The sequence below is a fragment of the Hoplias malabaricus genome, chromosome 8 (genome assembly GCF_029633855.1).
Source record: "Hoplias malabaricus isolate fHopMal1 chromosome 8, fHopMal1.hap1, whole genome shotgun sequence".
NCBI classification, from domain to species: Eukaryota; Metazoa; Chordata; class Actinopteri; order Characiformes; family Erythrinidae; genus Hoplias; species Hoplias malabaricus.
Genome location: NC_089807.1, coordinates 23815641 through 23841756, shown reverse-complemented (window position 1 = coordinate 23841756; position 26116 = coordinate 23815641). Strand labels below are relative to the sequence as shown.

The following is a 26116-nucleotide window of genomic DNA, read 5'->3' as shown; positions in this document are numbered from 1 at the left end:
CTCACTTTCTAAAAGTTTTTTACGAAGTATTGTCCCTGTTCTCAGAGTGTACCAAGCCTTTCAGGGTTTTCCAGTTTTTAGCTATTTTTGTTCCCTGACTACAATTATGCTTTTCCCTTTTTTGACTTGATTCTCTTCATGGTTTTTGGCTCTTTGGACTGTCTTTTTGATTACAACTGTGTTTTGCCTCGATGTTCCTATCTGCTGGTGTGTTAACCCATTTCTTGTTCACAATTACTCCTTAGAATTTCCCTTTTGCTAATAAACGTTTTAGCCTTGTCTGCTCACATCTAGTTTCAGTTGAAATCCTCACACCAACAAAGGCTCAGACTTTGCAAGCAAAGACATGTCATTGCTCATTCACGTTGTAATCTTTCATTGACAAATGTTCTTTTTCATTTTGTCACAAAGAATGTATGTCATAATACATAATATTGTTAAAGATCCAAGATATTTAGAGAAAGCTCAGTACATGTAGGGCAAGGCCAGAAACCAGTGACTGAATGTGCTTAACCTTTGTGCCCTCAGATTGCAGAAGCATGAGGAAACCTTATAAACATAGCCACACAGACACACTTTGGACAACAGTGGTCACCTAACACAGTCTAACACTGTATCAAGAAATGCAACCTGAAGTATTACGCAGGAGCATAAAATGCATCAATTCTGAGCAGAAATGCTGTTGATTTCTCTGGATCCAAAGTATTGTGTGCTGTGGTTAATGAGGTCCACATTTTGGCTAATTTTTGGGATGAACAGATGTCAAGTTCTGTAAGCAGAAGACAAAACAGACCATCTAGATTGTTATCACCAAGAGATACAAAATATAACATCTGTTATGGTATAAGGATAGATTACAGCACCCAAGGCATGAGCAACTTGGATATGCATGAAGGTGTCACCTACATAGAGGTGAATATAGGATTTTTAGAGTCACATTACCATTCAGGTGACATATTTTTTTTTTTTTTACTAAGTAGCCCAAGGTTATGTCAGGCCTCATTCTGCAGGTGCTACAACAGCACAACAGCATGGATTTATAGACAGTGTATGTACTTGCCTGGCCTGCATGCAGTCCAGATCTGTTTCATATGACACATTATGACGTGACCACAAACTGATGAGCAGCTTAAGTCTGATGTCAAGCAAGAATGGCCAAAAATTTTGATTTTGAATTCTAATTTTAAATTTGTATTTCCAATTCCAAAGATTAAAAACTGTAACTAAAAGAAGAAATGATGCAACACAGTGGTAAGCATGCTTCTGTCTGTGTGTTTCAGGCAAAAATGTCTAAATGTGTTAATATTTACAAATTAAAGTTGGTCTGTGAAAACACTGGAAATCTTTCTACTTTTTTCATGTAAAGAAATGTTAAAGCGAGAAACAGGGTTTATATATACACAAGTGTGAACCTGCACTGAATATACTTCTCAAGTGGATGTGAAAATAAATCTTAAAATAAATAATGGCACACAAGCTCTTGCTAACCCAATGTTATTGAGGGCCTGATGTGCAAAACCTTCTATGTAACAAAAATAAAAAAGGGCTGTGTAAAGTGCTACTGATTGTTTATTAAAATTAAATTACTGTTAAATACTAATGTTTACACAGTGTATATAGTCTGCAAAATGATTTGTTAAGAAATAAAAAAACAATATTTGGCATCTCTGATGCAGCAATTGCACTTCTATTTTGGAACCTGCTTGTTCTCCATTTCCCTAGCCACCACAAGCACAGCATAACTGGTGGGTGACTGTATATTATATGATTAATTAACTACAGCCTATATACAACACATCTGGTTGTGAAAGTGCTGTGATTGCTGACCTCAAGGCCAGGACTGAGGCTCTCTCTCAGGATGTCTGGATGGTTCTGCTCATTGACGAATTCAAGAGCCTCTTTCCTGTTCTCCAAAGGTAGTGAAGGACTGAGGGTATGCACCAGGAGGCGTCCGATCTGGACCCTGAATGTGTCTCGACAAGACCAAAGAATACGACGCCACTGTTGTCGTGGGGCTCCACCGCGACCCATACCTCCCTGCAAGAGGAAAAGCCAGTCAGATGCATAGCTATGGATTAATTTAAAGGGTATAGCACCTTTAGAACTGTAGTTTGAAGATCTTTTATTTCCTTAAAGAACATATCAAATGTTTCACAGAATCTGGTGAAATCTATGCATGGAATAGGCAAGGCCAATACTAAATGCCCATGACTTTCAATTCCAGACAGAAATTAATTAAAATGTTATGCTTCTGTGATGGATATAACTTTACAGGCTTGGGAAGACTTTGCCAAATCAATATGAATAAACACTGCCTTTCAGTGCATTCACAAAGTTGTACAAGACTGTAGTATGCACTGTGGAGATAAGATGCTGTGTACAATGCACAGCGGACTTCATCAAAAAACTCAAGTAGACAGACAATGTAGAGATAAGTCAACATTTTTTAAGAAAAGGAAAATCCAGATTCTTAACAGCATATAAAGCCAGGGTTTGCCACTATATTTTGGTTTATGAGGTTTATTAGCTCTCATAGTATATGTAGCCCTGTCAAGGCAAATTAAAACCCTCCCCATTCTAACTATATGACTTAACACCTATATAGTATAATAATATGTTATTCAACTGTTTACATTAAAAACATGGACTTCCCAAAACCTATTTTCAAAGGTGCTGATGGTAAAAAAAAAACACATTGTGAACGTTTATGAAGTTTTCTTTAGAGATCTGAACCTTGTAGACACTGGTGTTTACAGCTTTCTGATATTTTAATTCATTTTCTTCTATATTGCTATGAATCTGATGTGAAACTGATTTTCTCAACACCTGTGGCTCACACATTGACTATTCATGAGATACATGTGAAACACAGGTAAGAAATCCCCTCCCCACTGTCAAAGATAATGGCCCATTAGCCCCCACCCCACCCCACCAGTGAGACTAACTAGTTAATTTGTTTGTAAACTGTGCTATTTTAGTTATTTAGCAAAGACACAGGCTGCTCTGGAGGGAGCCTGTTCCTCCTCAGGCAGCTGAAAAGCGTCTGTGCTCCACGCTCAGTGTGAAAACACAGCAATATGCTTCTGTTTATATGACTAAAATGGGCATATCCACACATTGTGTTGCGGTCGTAATCCTCCAATAAGAGCAGCCGGATCAGCATGCTATTATTCTATGAATATGAATGGGTGGGCCATCAAGTGTCATGGTCTGAGTCACAGACAGAGACGTGCCTCTTATAACTTATCATTCTATAACAACAAGCTAAAAATAAATTTCTTTTCAACCTCCATATATTTGAAAAGTAGACCCTTCAATGTTTCTGTTGGGTATGTTCCTAAGACAAAAACTCACTGAGTTCCATTAGTGTTTTGGCACAAGTTCTGATTTATCCCTCTGGTGGGAGCACTGACTCCAGAGGGTTAACCCCTTAAACTCCAATAATTTTATACACTGATCCTTATTATAGAGTAACTACAAGAACTTCAGTGCAAACGGCTGGGGCTATTCTTAAGTTACAGATGTGTTTAAAAAGCGTTTTATATATATATATATATATATATATATATATATATATATATATATATATATATTAGGTGCTACAACAATTATATTTACCAATGTATTAAACAAAAAAAAAAAAATGTAATTGTGCCACTAACCAGGCCAACTTTTATGCACTCCATCATTAGCTTCAGGAGGTCCTTCTGAAAGCACTTCATATTAACCAAAGGAAAAGGAGCAGGAACAGTGCTGATATTCTCTTCTGATACCTGCTCTCCAGGTAAGGGCGAGGTCACCATGTGAACAAGAGTCTCCGGAAAGTTTAGAAGGTCAAGAAAATCCTTAGTGTTGTCTGGAGAATAATTAATAAAAATAATTAAATAGGCAAACATCTTAAAAGACAAACTTAAAATAGTAGACTTGTATAGACTAGGTTGAGTCAGCTTCATGTTTCTCCGTATTTTCAAATACACATGGAAAAAATCTACTACCTAAAGCTTTTACCATGTTTAGTTATGCATGACACATACAAGGCTACAATATGATCCAATATATGGTCGAAGTTGTGAAACTCTATGTAACTCCACTTTCGTAGTTTTATATTCCAAATCTAATGTATACTAGAACCAAGACTAATAATAATGCAAGTGAAAATGTATATTATTTACCATAGTATATAATTCTATTGACAGCCAGCACAACAAGCCTCTGCAACCTTTGGATAAATTCAGTTTCACTGGCTCTGATGGGGTTCTCCTGGCTCATTCGCCTCTGCATCATTTGTGTGAGTTCATCACTGGCCACAGAGCGCATCCGCATAAGCAAAGAATCTGACTGCCCTAAGCCTAGTCTCCGCTGGCCTGGGACACACACACACACACACACACACGTTATTTATATATATACACACACCTACTGATTAGCCAAAATTAGCCATTTAAATTACTTTAAAATACTACTTATTATAAAAAATTTAAAAAGTGTTGTTCACTTCATCAGCTTATTATATTCATAAGCCTTTATTACAAAGGTTTTAAGTTCTAAAATCGCATATTGTACTCTGTTGCCCTCCAAACTTTGTAAGCTCCATTTCACCCTTTACTTCAATGGTCAGGACCCCCACAGGACCACCACAGAGCATGCGTGTTAGTCTGTTGCGCTGACATGAGTCAATCAGGCACGGTGGTGCAGCTGAAGCTTTTGAGTGCTGTGACCACTCACTATAAGCTCAATTAGATTCATCTACCTTGTTGCTCCACTTCATAGAACATAGATGCTGAACATTTAGTGTTATTCACCCAGGACACTGTTGGCTTGATATTTTTGATTAGTGGACTATTATTAAACCTTTTATGAACTCAACACACACTATCACTGCAGAATGTTCCTGCACCCAAATTATACCTATCCTTTGGTGGCCCTGTGTGGAACTACCATTAAGAACCAATAACTCAAGTGTAATCACACTTGGGCACCAGTTATATCTTCATATACTGGGCAAAGTAAGAGCAAACATGCAGTTATAGTGTCAGTCAGTCCACTGCACACAGAAGCAGTAATGTGAGAGAGGGTTGTGATGTCCATCAAGATACCCTGGCACCAAACAGCTACCTGTATTAAAGGAGAAAACATAAGCACAGGATCCTGTTGGGGAAGGGAGGGGACTGTCCTCAGACAGGAAGCTGTATGCAGGGGGCAAAGGAATTTGGCCATAGGAACAGTAGTGTTGTCGAGGGATGCGAGGGATTATGGAGTCTTTTAGCCCCATGGAACCTTGAGGGAAGGTATGGATAAAAAAATAAAAAAATAAGCAAACAAACATATAATAATTTATAAAAACACTAGCAAATAACAATAGCAAAACCCCAAAACATTAGGAACAATCCAAAACAAAATATGAGCTTCCAAGCAAAACAAAACTACTTTCATCATTGGCTCCTGACTTCATTTCTTAAAACGCCTGTGTTCTAGTAAATTATACAGTGTTATTGAAAATAAACAAACAAAACACATTGTATAACAACACTTCAATCACAGCAAACACAGCAAATTAAGACTTAGCATTGCTCTGCTAAGACAGACATAGATTTCCTTGGAAAAGACATCATCTTGATAGCAGTGTATCTATCCAAAATACAAATATAATCCACCAAATGCTCCCCAGGCGCCAGGGATGGCTGCCCGCCGCTCTGGGTGTGTGTCCACAGCCCCTAGTGCACGAGTTTGTGTTTGTGTTCACTGCCACAGATGGGTTAAATGTGGAAGACACATTTCATTGCATGTTGTACAATGACAAATAATTGCATATTATTATTAAATGTAGACCACCCAGAAAATTTGGCATAATTTCTAAAAATGCAGTTAAAAACAAAACAAAAAAAAATGAATTCGTTATATTGCTTGAACATTTATTTAACTGATAAAAATACAGTTTGTGGGCCCTGATGCATGCCTATGATGTCACAGATGCTGGTTTCTGCATTTTTCATTGGTAACAATGAAACATGAAACAATGAAACAATGGATGGTCTTTTTCATATTTGGCATGTAGAATACAACCTCTGTTTTCCCCAAAACAAGTTGAATAATGTCCTCATCTGACCACAGAATGTTTCCACAGTCTTTCAGTCATTCTCAGATGACTCTCAGCATTTCTGTGCAAAGTTAAAAATATATTGCTTCTACCCTGCACGCAACAGCCTAAGCTTGCATTTAAAGATGCAGTGGTGGACAGTGTTAAGAGACATTTATTATTATTTATACATTTTTTTAAAGTACAAGTCCATATGTCTATGTCCAACACAGTAGTGTGGCGGTTTCTCAAACAATATTACCTTGCGCAATATTACCTCAATCTTGCGCATTCAGTGGCAGTTTCCACCCTCGGCCTGTACACATCAAGATATTTCCTGACACCCTGAATCTTTTCATTATATAATAATGTGGATGATGAAAGACCTATCCTTTGCAATCTTGCAATGAGAAACATTGTCTTTTTGGTGACTGACAATTCTCTCATTATACTTGGCACAATTGGGTAAACCATCACCCAGGCTTTTTTTTTGCACAGAATAAGTTTTGAGTTTCATTTATACTCAATCTTCATGACCTCACCTGTTTCAAATTAAACTGCTAGTTGTGGAACATTCCAGGACTGTATAAGTTGTATAACCTTAATCAGTCTTTTATTGTTTCTGTCCAAACATTTTTTAAGTGTGTTGGTCAGTATGTATATTTACAAAAAACAATTAGGTTCATCAGTGAACATATTGACAATGTAATTTTTGCATTTTTATCAGTTAAATAAATGTTCAAGCAATTTAACAAATTAATTTTTTAGTTTTTAACTGCATTTTTAGGAAGTGTCCCAACTTTTCTGGAAATGAGGATCGACTTTATCATTCTAGCATACATGATGCCAAATCTGCCAAATGCTAGTACTCACCAGCAATGCTTTTGCGTTTCTGATGGAAAGCATGGTGTGGAGAAGTAGGCACATGGACAGAAGTGTTCATTTTCTGTGGGTCCTGATGGGCTGTTGTCTTAATGAAATCAATGGCCGACTGTAGGACACGGAACTGCAGGGCCATCGCCATTTCTAGTGAGCAGAAGGAACAGTATACTTGTGTTAATTACATAGTTCTAGTATAAAACATCTTAGATGTTAAATCATCAAAATGAGGATTAGTAACTTCTGAATTGTTTACCCTGAGTGCGGCGTACTTGGCTGCCCTGCATGAAGCCCAGCAAGGTGATGAGGTCCTCAATGATGCGAAAGTACTGGGAGCCAGAGGAACTACATGCATGAATAGTCACCACCACCAGCAGTTGTTGGATATCACACACAAGCAGCTTGTAATCATTTGAAGGCATCCTGTAAAAGGAAGTATATGTGTTCCACTTAGAATTCTTTATTTGTATGGCCAGAATCTTTTTTTTGGTTATATATATATATATTTTGTTTGACAAGTGTGAACACTCCACTTGCACTTGGGTCTGCATCAAAAACACAAACCTCAGTCTGACAAATACTGCAGGTCTGGATCCACTTCTTTTAACCTGACTTGTTACATTTATAAGCAATTTAAAAACAAAACATTAAGAAACAGATTATGCAAGGTGTTATTGCTTTGACTGTGAATCCCTTCTTATTTTTATATAGAGTCAAAAAAGGGTTAAAAAGATTGAGTTTGTAAAACAATACTCATAAATGTAACTGACTTTGTAGCTGCGTTAGAGCAACTACATACATGTAAAATGAAATTTGTAACTGCGTTAGAGCAACTACATACACGTAAACCTAAAATCCACAAATGTATTGGAATGCACAAATTTAAAATAACAACAACAACAACAATAATAATATAAATTCACAAATGTGTAAAAAATATTTGCATGTGTGAATATCTTTTTGCAGTTGCGGATTTTAGACCCTGTTTTGACGGCCAATTGATGGACCAATAGGAAAGCTTTAGCTGGACCAATTACATTGCGAGGTTTGTTCAACCAATCGGAACACTGATTTGTTGCTGTCAACCATAGTGCTTTTCCACCAAATGAACTCCGGTTCTTGAACCGATTCCGTTCCTGATTCTTGGAACCTTGGCTCTTTCCAGTGAACACCGCGTTTCTACACGTTTAAAGGGGAATCAGGAATACGTCATGAGCGGGTGGGTACTGTGGCCGATCTCAGAGACATTCTGCGTGTGAACATTGGAGAAACGTAACTAAGAGCTCAGAGCATATACAGCATTATCGCCTAGTAGAGCTTGTCATATACAATGCTTCAGTTAATTAAATAATAGGGAAAAAACAAATAAATAAATAAAAAAATAAAAAAAACAGAAAACGCCCCGTTTTTATTTATTTCTGGTGCAGTTGGCTGGCGCAATGCCATGTGCGTTGGTCAGAGTTTTTCACTGGAAAGTACCAAGGTTCCAAGAATCAGGAATGGAACCGGTTCAAGAACGGTGCGAAGAGATTCGCACACGCAGCAGAGAAGGTGAATGTGTGGATTTTTTCCACCTCATTCAAAAACTCCCATTGTCACATTTCGAACCTTAAAAAAGGTCTGCTCTTGCACATTTTAAGCTGTTTGAGAAGGTATCAATTCACACATTCACGACACTTGATTTGCAAATGCAAATCTTTTTTACACATTTGTGAATTTAAATTATTATTTTTGTTTTTTTAAATTTGTGCATTCCAATAATTTGTGGATTTTAGTTTTACGTGTATGTAGTTGCTCAAACACAGTTACAAATTACATTTTAGATGTATGTAGTTGCTTAAACTCAGTTACAAAGTCTGTTACATTTGTGAGTATTGTTTTACAAACTCAAAATCTTTTTGACGCCATATTTTTTAATGCTACATATGAATGCTTTGGATAAAATTATAACAAATTTGAAAGTAGCAGTGCATTCATAATCTTGCAAAACAGCAAGTCAGGAAAATGCATGTCTGATTTGGTGTACCTTATTCACTGTGGTGAAATCCAATGAGAAGGATACAACTTTGCAGAAACCCACATTCTAATGAAGACTTTAGGAAGAATGCTATAGTGAACACCACGTAAACCCATAAGAGCCCATGGTAATATCACTACGTGATATTTACAAATCTTCCTGGATGCACTCACATGACAGTTTGTAAATTTGTGTATGTGACCTCGTTTACAGAACAACGGTTTGCTTGGTGAGTACATACACAGAAATGCTTATTTTAAAAGCATTTTTTGTTTCTAAAAAGGTATGTTTCAATTTTTTTTAAATATTCAAATGCTTTAGTAACGTTTGTTACATTATCCTTTGTCCATTATCCAGTATCCTTTGTTACATTAACCAATTCTGTTATCACTTCCAGTACAAAATTGAAATAAAAGTTAAAAACTAATTGTGGTGATGTTGAAATTACATTGGAATTTTAAATAAAAAAATTATTATGGAATCCAGCAAGAAATGTAAAAAAAACTGTTCCATGTTGTTTACTTTGTCTGTTTAATATTTCTCATAATCTGGCTTTATGGCAAACATTTTGGGCTCTTATGGTTTTTTTTTTTACTTTAAATATATGTTTTAAGATATTTAATAAATGCTTTTTGTATGTATTGTAGGTTTTACCCATTCTCCAGGCCATTGAGGGTGGACAGTGTGTTGATAAGCACATAGAGCAGGCCATGGTCTAGCAGGATGTCAGCCAGTTTAGGGCATGTGTTCAGGAGCTGCAGCAGTACACACATAATATTGTGGACCAATGAGTTATCATACAGAGAGTTCTCCAGCAGTCCCAGTATAGGCACCACTGAGCGTTTTCTGAAGGGAGAAATGCTTTCCATATCCTCTGGATCCAGACTGGAAGAGAAAAGTGTAAATTAAACACATTTAATTTTACAGTATTATGTCATAAATGCTAACCAGGCAATTGTGAGTTACAAACTCCAAAAACACAATGAGCATGAATCTAAGAGAATGGTTACTCACTCCTCCTCCAGGCTCACAGGCCGACCAAATAGCATTTCCAGAAAACACTCAAGCATGCCCTGGGAACCCTGGTGCAGGTACAACTGGTTAGCCAGTAGAGAAAATCCATGGTTCCTTAAGAATTTCTCCTTCTGCTCCTTCTGGGCCCGACTAAAGTATGCATCCAGGAGCTAGAATTTTGCAGTGGGAAGTGAGAGAAAACAGCAAGGCTTTCTTTATTAATATTCAGTGTCTTGATTATTAAACCTGATCCCCAGACAAAGCCAGATATCATGTAGATTTATTTCTATGTGTTGTGAGACTAAACTTAATAAGACTCTAGCATGCCAACCTGGTGCAACATCACTCCTTAAGATAAGGATAACAGAGATTAATAAAGAATGTTTTTACAACTATCAACAAGTGAGATTCTAATCCTAATTGCAGAGTAACTGAGGCTGTACTGAGAAATTCATGTAGGGACTGAGGCAGCTCTGGGCGATGAGACAGCAAATCAACATCATGAATAATTGAACACTTTACCTCAATTACAATAACGATCATCGTCTGAATGATAGTTCACTGACAAGGCTTGCTGTAAATATGCTTAGCTATTAGTGTTGGGATATTTTGTTCTCGTTTTTCTGGGAGCTTGTTAGTCTCCATGCACTGTTCATATTTGGTGATGTGATTGTGCTTTCATACTTGGTGAAGTGTTAAAACAGTTTAGTGTTATTAACTTGTGTTTTTTGTCAGTGTTTACATTTGACTTCTTTATGTTCTGTATAGTCTTCACTAAAATTAAAACATGTCCAAATAGTGTGAACAGTATTTTATTTGGTACAAGCTGCTCAATTGCTTGATTGAACTTAGTGTGGTTTGTGATTGTGTTTAGGTTCTCTTCCATGTTCCTTCCATGTGGCAGACTGGATGGGGCAGAATCAGATGACACATGCACTGTAGTACGGTTTTAAAAGGGATCAGGCATGAACGCAGATGGAGACATTAACTAAATTAACCAAAAACAAACAAAAACAAAAAACCTCAATGAAAAGTAAAAAAAAAAAATAAATCATAATCAATTTAACTCATATAGAATCAAATCAAATCAGGTTCATTGTCACATCACATAACACAGGTTTAAGGTCAGTGAACATTTTGGGTGCATAGTCCCTCACAGTAGTAAAATAAGTATTATTTATATATATATATATATATAAAAAAAAAAACTAAAGACAAACACTTAATCTATACAAAATGCCATCGCATCATTCCACACAGTGGGATAAGCTCTGATTTCAAACAAGACATTCCTGAGAGTGAGCTCGGAAACAAACAGCTGAATTAAAAAAAAATGCACAATTTATACAATCGCTCATCCTTATCCACATTTAATGCAGGAAGAGACAATGCTGCCAATTAGGAATACCTAGCTACTAAATAAGGAGCAAAAAACCCTAGGCAAAGCTGGGAATATTCATAGTGAATTTGCGGCCGAAAGAGCACCGCTGAAATTTTGCTTAGGCAGGGCAAGTATAAACACAATTTAATGCCACTATAAGATATGCAAAAGATGTAAAAGCCTCAGAGGAGAAAGAACTTTCCCAGGAGCTGACATCAAAAATAAGCTAATATATTTAATATATTATTATATTTTATGCTTAATATACTGCACAGAAACAGAAACACTGCATACAGCAAAAATGAAAACAGGTCAAAAGATTAGAGCTTGGGCAACTACCCCAGACCCCTTTATTAGAGCTGACCTGAATCACAAGATTTATATTCAAATATGATCCAAGCCTGACAAACTTATCATGTGCTGAGTCTGAAATGGACCCAAACCAGAGCTACTATAAGAAAACAGATAAGTTACGTGTTAAAATACCGAATAGCAAATCTCAAAATACATGGTGTTTATTTATTCTGGTGAGATGTAACGGCATTATCCATAACAAGCTACAAAATAAATAACCTTACCAGCAATTTCAATTATGTTTTTGTATGGGTTTTTGTAATGGTCTTTGTATATCTAGTGAGCAGGACCATTACATAAGGGCTTGTAGACAATGTATAGACAATGTATATAGAATTTAGTACAGCTTAAACAAACTATGAAAATTACTTTTATAAATTTACATGGAAATATAAGTAAATTATACTGCAATTCATAAATTAATTAATCACAATTACACTTCTGGTAAAATAATATACAGATTTTTTACTCTATTTACTGTATTTATAAAAATAATACTCCAGCCCCACACAATTTACCCTTGACATCATGACACTTGTCTTAGCCAAGTCTACCACTGAGCTTGAATATATAGCTAGGAGAGCCTTATAATTTTCTTAATACATTTTCACTTTTTTGTTTTTGCTAAATATGGAGAGATGTCAGTCTTATGTTTAGATCAGTCTAATTTTAAAACATACTACACTTAAGCGCTGAATAGCGAATTACAATGAATAGTGTGATGATATAAAAGGGTACATTTAGCGATGAGGAATATATTAGGCACCCTTGAGCAAACAGTTCCCTATAATACCAAAAGTGTAACAAAATACAGGTGAGAGCATTAAATTAAATGAACACTAGGAATTATTTTTTGCCTTAAAATGACAACTTCAGTATCACAGTGATGCCTCACTGGCCTGTAAGGGCTCAGCACTGAATTACACAGCTACAGCCAAAATACCTAATCTTACCTAGTGCTGCTTTAAGTTAAACATAGTGGAAGAAAATTAAACTTTTTTTTTAAAACACAAAACATTTTCTCTTTATATTCTATGCTGAATTAAGTAAATAATTTAGTGATTTAGGATTATCAATAGAAGATTACATGGTTTAAGATGGCCTCTGCTGTTGTTGATACAAAACGTATATCAAAAGATACTGCTAGCTATCTGAGAGCTGAAAAGAAAGGATCTGAAAGAAAATAGTATACAGACCTTAATAACCCCTTGTTGTATAGGCGGAGAGGAATGGTTGACCAGGACAATGAGGGCTTCTGGCTGGATCAATTTGTCCATCACCTCCTCCAGCATGAGGTCAGGCAGCAAGAGAAGAACGCCTCTCAACAGCTCATACAGCCCACAGCAGATCAGTACCAAGCAGTCCTCTGTACCAGACCTGAGGAATACAAGATACAATTATTACAATATTGTCAAACAGCAAATACTGAACGAATACTCTGTCAATGTAAGAAAGGTCATAATTGAAAGTAGCAGCATTGGCCTGCTGAAATATGTGCTCCATAAAATGATACACCCCACACAGGGCAAAAATGACATACCTCATACTTGCTGTCTAAGAAAGGGCAGTCATCATTAACCTTTAGTTTTTGATTGGCACACTTTTTTTTGCAAGTATGAGAAACATGAAACAAAAAAAAAAATGAGACTCTATTAATTTACTCAGTAATACATTTCAGCAGGAGAATGGATTTTACTCTTTGTAAATCCTCAAGTACAAATCCATTTTACTACACTAGTATTTAAATGGCCCCCTCCAGGGTGTATTCCTGCCTTGCGCCCAATGATTCCAGGTAGGCTCTAGACCCACCGCGACCCTGAGTTGGATAAGTGGTTACAGATAATGAATGAATGAATGAACTTCTGCTCAGTATAATTTCAATTTTTCATAGGCAAAATTATCGAGAAAGTCAGCTCAGCAAATTTTTAAATGAACATTGTTATTATGATGACTTCCAGTCAGGTTTCTATCCACATCACAGCACAGAAACTGACCTTATAAAGATCCTAAACGGCATTCGTCTGAACTCGGAAACCGATAAAATATCTGTGCTGGTGCTTCTCAATCTCAGTGCTGCATCTGATACTGTCGATCACATCATCATTTTAGATAGAGAACTGTTCGGGTCTTTCAAGAAGATAGTTATGTACTTTATCAATTGCATTGAGTATCATTATGCATCTGTAGAGTCTAGAATTAAACATAAAATTCTTCTCTTAACATTTAATGCTCTGGCTCCTACATATCTCTCTGACCTTATTTCTTCATATTATCCCTCTCCACTATCTTAGATCTTCTAACTCTGGATTTCTTATTGTGCCTTCTTTTAGAATTTCTACTCTGAGTGTTAGGTCCTTCAGCGTCGCTGCCCTCAGGTTCTGGAACTCTCTTCTTCATGACCTTTGTAATTGTTCAAATTTCAAATATCTGCTCAAAACATTTCTCTTCTCTGTGTCTTTACAACCCCCCCCCCCCCACACACACACACACACACTTGGGTTCTTGGGTCTGTGAAAGGCGCTATATAAACTGAACTTATTATTAATATTATTATTATTATTATTCAGATGACACTCATATCTATTTAGCTCTATCATCAGGTGACTATAGTCCAGTCGTTCTCAAAGTTTCTCTCATTCCCCACCTCAGACGAAGGGAAATTTCCGTGGCCCTCCTGTACTATATCGCCCCCCCAGAAATGGTAATACAATATACACATGCAAGTTTACAATTTTCTAATTAACGGAAGTAACTTCTGTAGTATGATATGATGAATGTGTATTAATTTCTAGTAAGAAATTGTGACTTTCCGAGAGTATTTGATATACCCAAACTTTAGCTCGCTTCAGAGACACACCAAGCAAGATTGGAATTTGAAGATAAGCATTTCAGAAAGAATTGGCCCCAAATTGGTGCCTGGCTGTCTGTGTCAGAGAGTCATAAAACTGACACTATAGGTCCTTTCAAGGAAAGTTTATGACCGAGTCTTGGTGGATCATGGAACTCTTCTCAAAAGCAGGATGCAGAGAGACACTCCTGAGGATCAGTTTAACTTTAATTAAAACATAATTCCCATTGGTTTAAAACAATTTGAAGTTACATATGTGCACAACTGTTTGAAATTAATTCCATGTGGACAATCAAAACAGGGGGGATTAATTTACATGTGTTTAAAGTAATTTATGTTTATATGAATTTATGTAGAACCAAGGTAGCCACATACTATGTGTGTAGTTGATTAATAATTATGTAGAACATGGTTGTCTGAATGATATTACTTTGTGTTAACATAATCTTTTATATTGCAAAGTATGATTCAGAATCCTGGGATATTCACTCACCAGGGATGGTCAAGTCTTTGTCTTGTCAAGTGTCATAAATTCTATGTGATGCCACTACCAAGGTACAGGAAACCAAGCCAATCAGGAGCAAGAAAAGCTCCAATTCTCCCTCATTGAGGACGAATCAGGTATTCAGGGCGGGTTTTCTAAACTCTGGTTAAAAACCTGTGGCGCCAAACGACACGGGCTTCTTCCCCTTTTTCTCCGCTGTTCGACTCTTCACTTCAAGGCTCCAGACACTTGGGCCGTTATCTCTTTTAGCCTTTTTCAAGGCTAAAGAGTAAAATGACCTGAGTTTTTTAAATGACTCTGCAGGCGTCAGACTCATGGCTTTCTTAAACTGTCTTGGGCCTTTAAAGCGTGGTCCAGATAGAAAAGCTATAGTTTAACCCTAGCGAAATTTCAACGCCACATCCAGAGCCTGAAGGAAACCTTAGACGTCTGACCCTCAAAAGGACGACAACGCCATGAAGAGGACGGCCGCAAGCACCCTCAGAATGACCTTCTGAGATGAGGCCCCAGGAGAGACCTGCTTGGACTGTCTCTCACAAGGCGGCAGATCAGCGACGACGAAGAATCCCCACAGAGACCTTCAGAACGCCACCAGCCCCGACGGCTGAGTCTGAAAGCCTCGGGAGAAAAAGAACGTCCGCGGCTGCAACCTACAAGGCCCGTGTCTGCAATTCTCCAGGAAGTTGTGCCGGAAGGCACCGTCAGCGTCATTCTCCCTGTCCATCTCCGGATACGTAAGGTCACATGGTCTCATGTCTCACATGGCTCATGGGTTGGTACTGAAAGTGTCCTGGGATAAACAATAGCCTTTCTTAGAACTTAGGGCAATAATTATCATAGAGAAATTCCCTCATATATTAATCTCACTGTTCCCTCATATATCGCTGTAATCCATTTTATTAATAAAACCAGTTGTGCGATAAAACCAAACCTTGGTTATTTGTTTGTGTGTGCACCTTTCTTGTATGGAATTATAACTTCTAGTTCAGATTCCATTTCAGAGTCAAGAACCCACGGCGGGTCAATGAGCATAATTCATTAACAATAGTTAATTCTAGCTAATTCTGCTGTATGATATGTGAAGATGGCCTACTTGTCTAAGCTAAAACTAAGACAGGTAAGGACACTACATATTAGTTAATGGCTCCCAAACATGGAGCTTAGCAAAATGAATTAAATAATTAATTATTAATAAAATAATAATGAATTATCATTGATTCCGCTATGTAGTGCTAAAGCCACAGCAACGTGTGCATACTATTTCCACTACAGTTCTATCGCTAAATCAGTAGCTTAACATCATAACACCAGATACACCATTAACATCAAACATTGTGTTCAAACATTCAAAAATACAGAAAATTGGCCTAATATTTAAACTGTGCTTCAGTTTCTCACATTTATATCTGCCAAAATGAGCAAATTCACCTGCAATGACATTGGAGTTTGACATTGGGGGGGGCATATATGCTGAGTCAAAGCCCACCCCAAAATATTAGGTAGCTATAAGCTGATTCCTGTAGATAAGGCAGTACTACTACTGCATAATCATGTGGAACAGCATTGGATTATTGGATTATCATTAACGTTAGAGAGTGAGACTATGTCCCAAACAACAGACTATGGAACTTTACACACACAGACACACACACACACATACACACATATATATATATATATATATATATATATATATATATATTTTTTTTTTTTTTTTTCCCAGTGCAGTGTGAAGACTGGGCCAAGGACAGAGACTAACATTAACTTGGTACATAGTTAGAGTGCTTTCTCACAACCTGGAGCAGCTTTATATTTGAACAGGTGCCTTAACGAAGGCTGAAAGAAGACCCACAGTGTCTGACTCGCTGTCAAGTCACGTTAAATTCTTGCCCCAGATTTGGCCGAAATATTACAATTTTCAAATTAAAGACCTTCTTGTTCTCGTGTGCCTTTGAGTAGCACGGCCCTTAGAATAAATTAGAGATGTAGATACATTTATTTTATTTTTTTAGAACTATTTTAATAAATGCCTTTTATTTATTGCAGTTTTATTTGTCTTTTATATTTTAATTTGTTGTAATACTACTTGAAATGCTTTTTAATTGTTTTTATTTTTAATTGTCATATTGTAATTTGTTTAAATTCTGTTGTAATAGCATTTTAATGGCTTTTATTATTTTTATTTTTTTAACCCTTCTACTGCAGTTTTTTCTGTACTTTTCTATAAAGCACTTTGAATTGCCATTATGTACGAAAGGTGCTCTATAAATAAACTCACCTTGCCTTGCCTTACCTGTCACTAGTGGGATCATTCTTGTTGTGTGCTCTGTCACAGCCAAGAGAGTATGTGTAACTCTCCCATTCATCAGATGGGGCAGGGCGATAAGTTACACTGGGCCATCGAGTAATAGCTAGAGAACCATTCTGAGCAGGAAAAGCTAGGCCCAAGCTTGCCAGGTCACTCTGGCTCCTCTGAAACGACTGAATGCCTTTTAGGCTGTCTGGTCTCTGTGGTGCTTCTTCTCCATACAAAAATACACGTTCCTCAGATTCTGTGATAGTACTCTCTGCTGAGATATCTGCTGGAGCCTCTTGCTCTTCCTTCATACTATTTGAGGCTGATGGGTTGTGAGGGGCCTCTTCAACCTCATCAACTTCCCGAGAGTCACAGATGGTCTTGGCTGACTCACAGCTGCTGAGAAGATTCTCATCTTCGTCTCTCTTCAGTGTCTCTGTGCTGCCCAGGGCCTGCTGGGTACTCTGGGATGAACCATCTTCAGTCTCAGCTGATCTGGCTGAGTCTCGGTGGAGCTGATGGGCAGTGAGTACAGGGGATGTATAAGGAGAAGGAGTAGAGCATGAAGGGAGGTCAGGGGCTCCGTGTTCTGGGGAGAGAGGCTGGTGCACTATGGGACAAGTGGAAATATTAAATTAGTTTCCAGAGTACTAACATGCAACTGGAAAACATAGAGATGCTTCATTGAATGCTCCAAGAATTCAATCGGGTTATTCTTGCCATATACTGTGTGTATATATGTTATCCTATATAGCGCCTTTCTAGATACCCAAGGATGCTTTAAAATCCACACTGCTCAGAACGCTCAGAACACTCAATCCACACACACTGGCGAGAAGCGGCAGCCAAACGGGCACAGCGTACTCTCGACCAGGAACGACCGTCCACCTGGAGGACTGCATCAGGCTCTAGGGCTTCACCTAGGACAGAGCGCCAATCCATATCTGGGCTAACACTCATTCACTCACACATACAGACATTCATTCACATACACACTCATTCACTCACACAGCAGGACAGTTATTAGAGAAGCCAATTCACCTACCCTCCATGTTTTTGGACTGTGGGAGGAAACCGGAGACCCCGAAGGAAACCCACGCAGACACGGGGAGAACATGGAAACTCCACCCAGATGGGACTTGAACACCAGTGTTTAAAATGTCCTCTAAAAGGTGTTATCAACTACTTTTTCATATGTGATTTTATTGTCTGTATAGTGTAAACTATATTCCTGAACCTGAGGAGGAACAGGATGTTAATTTCCTTGCTCAAGGGCAATACATCCATGGATGTTAAAAGAGCAGAGAGGTGTTGTTTCTTCACTCACCCACACTGTATTTACCGCTGATACAGGGCAATAATTAAGCTCCATCAATCATTCAACACTAGCCTAAATTTAACCTAATATCACTCTTTGGGTCAAAATACCACATTATTCCAACATTCATACACTTCTTAATGAAAATCTCAACTGTGCTCTGCTGTCACAAAGAGTTGAAAGTTCAAATTTTGACATGTTGTACTTGATATAACGATGTCACGGTCAATAAGAGATGTTCTTGTGTGGGGCTTCAGTGAGAAAAATGAATGCAGAAAAAGGTGTGAGAGAAATAAATTATTTCAGTCTCTCATTCAGGACGGGACAATGCAAATCCAAACATATCACACATGGTTTATTTAAAGAGTGCTGTACCCTCAGGTTGTATCTCAGTGAAGGTAGTAGGTGAGAGAGAGTGTGCTGAGATGCAGGCAGATTTCCCTCCACTGCTGGAATGGCGCAGAAACATCATAGACTGAATTTTCTCATGGTACAGTTTACCATCTGAGACACATAATTACACAAACATAAGGCATCAGAAAACATGGCAGTACAAAAAAATGCTATTATATATTTGGTAAAGCAGGAATCCTAAAAATATTTTCAATTTCCCTCAGATTTCAGTTGTTCTGTATTCGTTTCTTACAGTCTTATCATGGCCCTGTTGCTGTGGCAAGATGAAGAAGCTAAATTTTGTTTTCAAAGACTAAACATTTTCCTATGGGGATATTTCTCACGGTAATATCTTATTCCACCCTCCCTCCCTCTAAATCATTTGGTCACTCACCGATGTGCAAAGAGAAGTAGAAGCTGGAAGGGGTGTGGCACACATAAGTGTTTGTAGGTGGATGTACAGCCAGAAGAAAATCGAAGAGCAACCGCAGCAGGTCCAGATCAGGGGGTGAGCCCAGCACTTCCTGGATGATCTTGACAAAAGAGATGCAAACCTCCTGTGGTATGGAGGTGAGATGCTCGTCCCGATTCTCCTGTAATATAATGTTTAAAAGAGGTCATACAGATACAATAGAAAACAAAGTATCTACAAAGTTTGACTTGAGATACAGATTTGGCTCTTGTATTGACATACTGAAGGTTTTATGATGAAATGTGATACTACACTTGGTGGGCATTGGTGCAAGGAAAGATTTCTGCTCTTTGGCATGTTAAAACATAAAATACACAGCCAAAATTACATAGTCAACTTCTCATACACATTTAATCAGATATGAAGGAAATTAATAGGGAGTTCATGCCCCTTGGGTGCAGTAAAATCTAATCTTCTAGGAATAGTTTAGACTATATTCTGGAACATTTTTGTGATCTTTAAATGTTTTTAAATTGTGCTACATATCCCAACCACAAAAGTAATATGACATTTTCCCTGCATCTCGTTTTCTCAATCCAGTCGACAGGGCTCACAAGAAGGTTCCAAATTTTCACTCTCAAATCTCAACATGGCACTGGTTTATGGACCCCAAACACTGGGTTGGGAATGGCTCTAAAACACAACCTCATCTAAATTTATTACACCTAAAAATCTAAAGCAAATGACTTGGATATTCAGAGTCCTGATGATATGGGGATTCATTTACAATTTTAAAAGGAAAGGATGACATAAAGCCCCAGGTGGGCAGGGTCTCACCTGTAGCACCTGACAAGTGAGCAGGAAGCGGTGAACGACCTGAGCTTTGAGGAGCTGACGAATGTTGAACGTCTGCTGTGGATGGTGCACTCTAATGAGGATCTCTAAAGCAGCCAGAAGTGTTTCCCACACTCCACTCTAACAAAGGTATTTAAAAAAAATAATAATAATAACTCTTATTGTCTCAGTATATCATTGCTATCATTACATAAAGACAAATCATTGTAATGGTAAAGTTATAGAATTACATTTTTTTCAGTATTACTGTACATTAAATAAATACATTTTTAAAGATAAATAAATGATAGATGCATCACAAAATTACATTATATTATCTGATCAATAATATGCATTTATGTGTCAAGAAAAAAAAAAAAAAGACAATTTTACCTGCAAGATTCAACAAACTCATTTTCACAGACTCACTCTATAGACATTTTTGAATAGCCAATCCACCAACCAACATGCGTTACTGAACTGTGGGAGGATACAGGAGCAGCCAAAAGAAACCCATACAGACACAGGAAGAACACTCCAAACTCCTCTCAGTCAGTCACTAAGGCAGGGCTAGAGCCCACAACCACAGGACCAGAGCTGTGTGTGTGTGTATGTGTGTGAGATTTTTTCCCCTGTGATTTTTGTGCTTTTGCATGAAGACTTCTCTATGTGTTTTTCTTTCCAAAATGTGGTGTCAGTTTGACCACCAATTAGTAGTCTGCAGACATGGAGCTTCCCATTACCTGTGGCAATACTGCTGTTTTTTCTGTTCTTTGTTTTGCGTTACAATCATTTACATCACTACAAGCTAGCAAGCACAACAACTGATTCTAAAAATCTTATACCTTCACAGAGAAACCTCATTTAAACTTTAAATAGTTGAAATAACCCCCTCTTTCTAAATACCTCTAAATTTACAATCAGTAGACAATTAATGATAGTAGTACATTAATGGTGAGTCCATTACACGAGGTAATGTGTCACATACCACACAACAACTTTTGTAGTCAGGGGTCACCAACAATATTATAGACCAAAACCTCACAATACTTTTGGTTAATACCATACAACATTTAGGCCTGTACCTGACTGATATTAAAAGGCATAGACCACCCAATAATCAAAATATGTCAGAAGTTTTCTTGCCCAGAAAATGAAATTTATATTATACAGAATCTCTTCCATGGGATCCATGTGTTAATTAATTATGAATAAATAACAATAATGTCACTGAACGTCACAGTAAGTTAGGCTTATTGTACTGAGACCAATACAGAATCTTCAACGTGAAATTTTAAGAGGAGAGTGGTACAATGACTTTGAATAGAAATTTGGCTATTGTCAGTCTCCAAAGTAAACTCTCTTTTAGTGAATCACTTTAAGTGAAACAAGTAAAAAAAAAAAAAACAAATAAACAAATAAATAAACAAACATTTTAACCAATGTGCCTAAGCCATGTACTTCAAGTTTATACATTAAAAAATTGATTCACTGCAGTAATGTCTGTGACCAGATTATAAAAATTGAGGTTATTGTAAAAATTTTCCCTTCCATCTTAAAATGGTGCATATATTACAATGAGCTCATAGTAGATGTTAAGTTCTTGATGAGTTTTATACATTTCTGATTATGTTGTGCAGAAAATACAAACAGTCCGCATAAAAAATAAACCTGGCTTTTTATTCCAATGTTCAGTTCCACATTAAAAATCGACAAAGTTACGTTCAAAGCTCCTTTTAAACAAAAAAAAAAAAAAAATGCGTGAGGCAGGTAAGACTTAACATGGAATGGTATGGTCCAGTGGGGGGTTGTATAAGAGTATTACAATCACACTCACATTTCCTTCAGGAAAGGCACATTTCACACATTTGTTGTCTGGTTAACTCAGACCACAATTTTTCAAGATATTAATGCCATACTAAATCTGTTTCATGCTTCTTACTGATGACAGGTGGGCTTTTATACAGCTTTTGGATATGTGCAATATAAATGCATAGAAATGTGACTGTAAACCTTTAAACAAAATTTCAAATTGCTCCAATTTGCTCAATTTTCAAGCTATGCCCACCAATTCACATGGTCAGATTAGCTGCATCAAATTTCAAAATGATAGCCCCCTTTCTTCATAACTTTAACCCCTCAAGCACAAATTATACATGAGAGCCTTACAAGTGGGTGAAATCAACACTCAAGCTATAAAATGGCTTGACTGCCAGTTTCAGCAAAACATTTTCTTCTAAAATCCCTACATATTCACTGAGAAACTTAATTTAAACTTTAAATATTTGAGTTATTTGAGCAATTTGTGTCACAAAGCAGTTGTTGAGTTATGAGAATTTGTTTGGCATCAGGGAAGGTACACGGCCCCATGGACTTGAAAGCATGCTTTCTGCATGAGTAGTTGCTTTGGCAAAATGTTCTAAGCGATTTGGGAAATATTTTCTAAGGTTTGAACATTTATTTTTACCGAGAATGGGCTAAATCAGGGATATCCCCATTCATTTTAATGAGACTTGATTATTAATCCTTAAACTTTAAACATTTTACACAGACACAAATAGTTGTCGACCAATAAGGGTTTTTTAATGGCCAATGCAGATATTTAAAAAGCAGGGTGACAGATAGCCGATACATAATACAGATATCATAATGAGCTGATTTCTTTTTTAGGGGTCCAAGCACAGAAGGTGCTAGAGCCCTGTTGTTTTTGTTTTTGACTTTATATTTGGTCAACAGGTAATAAACATTCCCACTACTCAGGCTCAGAATAATCTGCCCTAGATTGCTGGTGGCACTATACAATGCATTGAGGTCCGTATCTCCTACCCCATGTGACATAGATGAAATTCTTTATTTCCCCTGATATCTCACGTCAGACCCTACAAAACAGCTTCAAGGACCTATGAGCTCCGCCCACTTAGATTTTGGGCTAATTTGCAAAATCGCACAAATGCGAACTAGTCCCTGGATTTGAACTCTAATAATTATCCAAAAAATGTTGGAATTATCATCACTGCTTGCCTTCGAGACTCAAAAAACGGGTGGTTCCAAAAATCAGACAAATGCTGCTATAATTCACAAAGCTTTGGAGAGTGGACCTTGATGAATGCAACCAATGCCACATAGACAAACCCAGGGTCATCAGTTTTGGAGACCAAAGGTCATAAAATGGGCGCCTGGCAATTGTAAAATTCCTCTTCCCAAAATCTGAAGCAATCATTGTGACTCTCTATAAAAACCCACTTGTAATAAATGGTCCAGGTTAACCCCATGATGTGCATGGGAAGGGCTGTCCTCACATTAAGTATCTTTGTTTCGTGGTTTATGACCTTAATCCTAATAAACTGGTAACCAGAAACCAGATAACTCACTCTTTCCCCTTCCTTTCCGTGAATGTTTAATTGAAATCAGACACCCATAAATAAAACGGGGAGAAAACAGCAGTCTGACAGTGGACAGTCTGGAAAACAATACTTCACAGAACCCTTGTTTTGATAATATATATATTTATTATCTAAACGTGTATGATTTAATCTCTAATAACTCAAAATAATCTTTGTATATCCATACTCAATTTATTCATCCAGAAAGGAAATCCGACACTAAAATATGAAATAGGATTTATCTGCTATTGTCATCATAAGCAAAATGAGTAAACTCATGTGGAGCTCAAGACCCCAATCACATCATAGTCTCATATAATATTAAGAGCCCTTTCATTCTGTGTTGAGATCACCGCCTCTGGACTGTGGCCAATCTAGCTCCTTTTCACAAGGGTGGAACTACACACAGTCCATAAATTCTAAGCGTGCCAATTCTAAACTGTGCTGGCTCTAACTTGCTCGAAGAAGGTCTGAAAGGAAGAGGCCCTAAAGGACTAGAAAAAAAGAACAAGTTCTAAGTTCTTAGCTCAGCTTGTGTGTTCTGAGAATCTCTCTTGCTTACTCAGGAAAGGACGCACATGGGAACTGTAAAGACGACACTCTTACCAGTTCTGAAACGTTAGGCTTAGTCATACTGAGCTCCATATATTTAAGACTTTTAAGAAAACAACTCAGAGTCAGAGTCAGTTTCAACTTATTGTTTTTTCGTTTTATTTTCTCTTATTGCCCAGTGGAGCGTTTTTACTAAAGACTGAATAAAGTGTGTGAAGCTTATAATTATTGGCCAGAATAAGGAATCACATCTGAGATTAGTCGATAGATGATATAGAAATCCACAGACTCCAGACACCAATTCTGAAACTGACCAACAAGGCACATCAACTACCTGACAACTTCAGTATAAACTCCCAACCAAAACAGTGACATCATCTGTTCACCTGGATAAGGAACCCTGACTATGTCACTCCTGCTAAAGAGAAACCTGCAGAAGCGGTCCTGTCTATCTCTGAGGTTATCAGTCCCTCTTCCAACATCACCCTCATTAGTACCAACTGTGGTGCAGGACAGAGTCAAGGTCCAGATCATCTGCTTCAACTCAACAGATTTGTTGGGTCTGTTGGTTGGTGAGACAATGTCAAAGTAAGCCTCAGACCTCATTTTCAAAGTTAGTGCCTAACAAATCCCTTGACATAAATCCACCTTGAGTATTAGTTAACTTACCTTACGGTTAGATCATATTTAGTCATACATAACGGATATCATTTTCATATTTCATTATTAAGACTCATAGGAGGGGCATTAATCACATGCATTAATCTTTTCTGTGAGGTTTTACTAATTGTACTATGATGAGTGATTATTGTTTATTCCAATAAATTATCCTTTATGATTTGAAGTGATATTGTATGTGTGTAAAGTTTGTTCATAAAGAAGACTCTGAAAATCCTGAGAATAAACCCACATTTTAGCGGGGAATTGTAACCAAAATTATAATAGTTAAATATAAATGTATATTATTATTATTATTCTCTACAAAAAGGTTAATAATAATAACCATAACAATAATTCCAATTAAGCACAAATAATTCAACTACCGTTCCCACACTACAGTGGTACCCCGTCTACTTTTCTCTCTAGAAATTGTGTTTCCTTCCATTCTTGTATAGCTCCATGTTTAATTATTGTTCACGCTCCATGTACTTTCATGTTTATTGGTGTGCCTTTTTGTATTTGCCTTTCAATCCTGTGTCTTGCCTTTGTTTGTATCATGTTTAATTTGATAAATATTTCCTGCATCTACCTCTGTCTCTTCGTACTCATTGTGACAGATATGGTTAATATCAGGTCATTTTTGTGACTGTTACAATATAAATGTACAAATGTGTTAACACATTTACCTGAGCTTTGGTCCATATCTTCCAGTCCAGCAGAATTTCAGAGAGCAGGCTGAGGTCCTGAACCACAGCAGTGGATTCAGTATTCAGATGCCATTGACCATCATGCCTCACTGTCAGAACAGAACCACTGCAACAGCCATCCAGCAGAGTCTGCAGAAGTCAAGAGGGGCACCCAGGGTTTCCCGCAGAAAACAGATTAGTCAAGATGATACCTTTGTTGACCGCGGAGGGTGGTTTGTGGCGGTTGTGATTCACTGGTTCTTGTTTGTTTACAAGCATGGGCTGCAAATGTACTGACCTTGTGTACACACAGCCATGGTGAACTCAGAGACAAAACACAGCTTGCCTTTTTCTACTGGATTATACTTTAGAATGTGTGTTTGTGACTGAAAACTGAGCAATAACACATTAAATGAGTCACAGAATGTAAAGGATCTCTTATTATTGAGTGTTTTCTACAATGGATTGATTAATCACGGATCACTGGACATAGCTGAAAGGCACGCTC

At 37.4% G+C, this 26116-nt stretch overlaps 1 protein-coding gene across 2 annotated transcripts in view; it reads right to left on the bottom strand.

Moving 5' to 3' along the window:
- lyst (lysosomal trafficking regulator) overlaps nt 1–26116 on the bottom strand; it is a 140045-nt gene that overhangs the window by 36200 nt on the left and 77729 nt on the right. For both annotated transcript variants that reach the window (XM_066678252.1, XM_066678253.1), the window contains exons 20-32: nt 25609–25758; nt 20331–20468; nt 19476–19674; nt 19064–19192; nt 17368–17980; nt 12918–13098; nt 9987–10156; nt 9627–9857; nt 7212–7378; nt 6950–7102; nt 4173–4364; nt 3663–3856; nt 1828–2037 (exon numbers count right to left, since the gene is read on the bottom strand). In XM_066678252.1, coding sequence (XP_066534349.1) covers nt 1828–2037; nt 3663–3856; nt 4173–4364; nt 6950–7102; nt 7212–7378; nt 9627–9857; nt 9987–10156; nt 12918–13098; nt 17368–17980; nt 19064–19192; nt 19476–19674; nt 20331–20468; nt 25609–25758 — 2727 coding nt within the window. The remainder of the gene's footprint in view (nt 1–1827; nt 2038–3662; nt 3857–4172; nt 4365–6949; nt 7103–7211; nt 7379–9626; nt 9858–9986; nt 10157–12917; nt 13099–17367; nt 17981–19063; nt 19193–19475; nt 19675–20330; nt 20469–25608; nt 25759–26116) is intronic.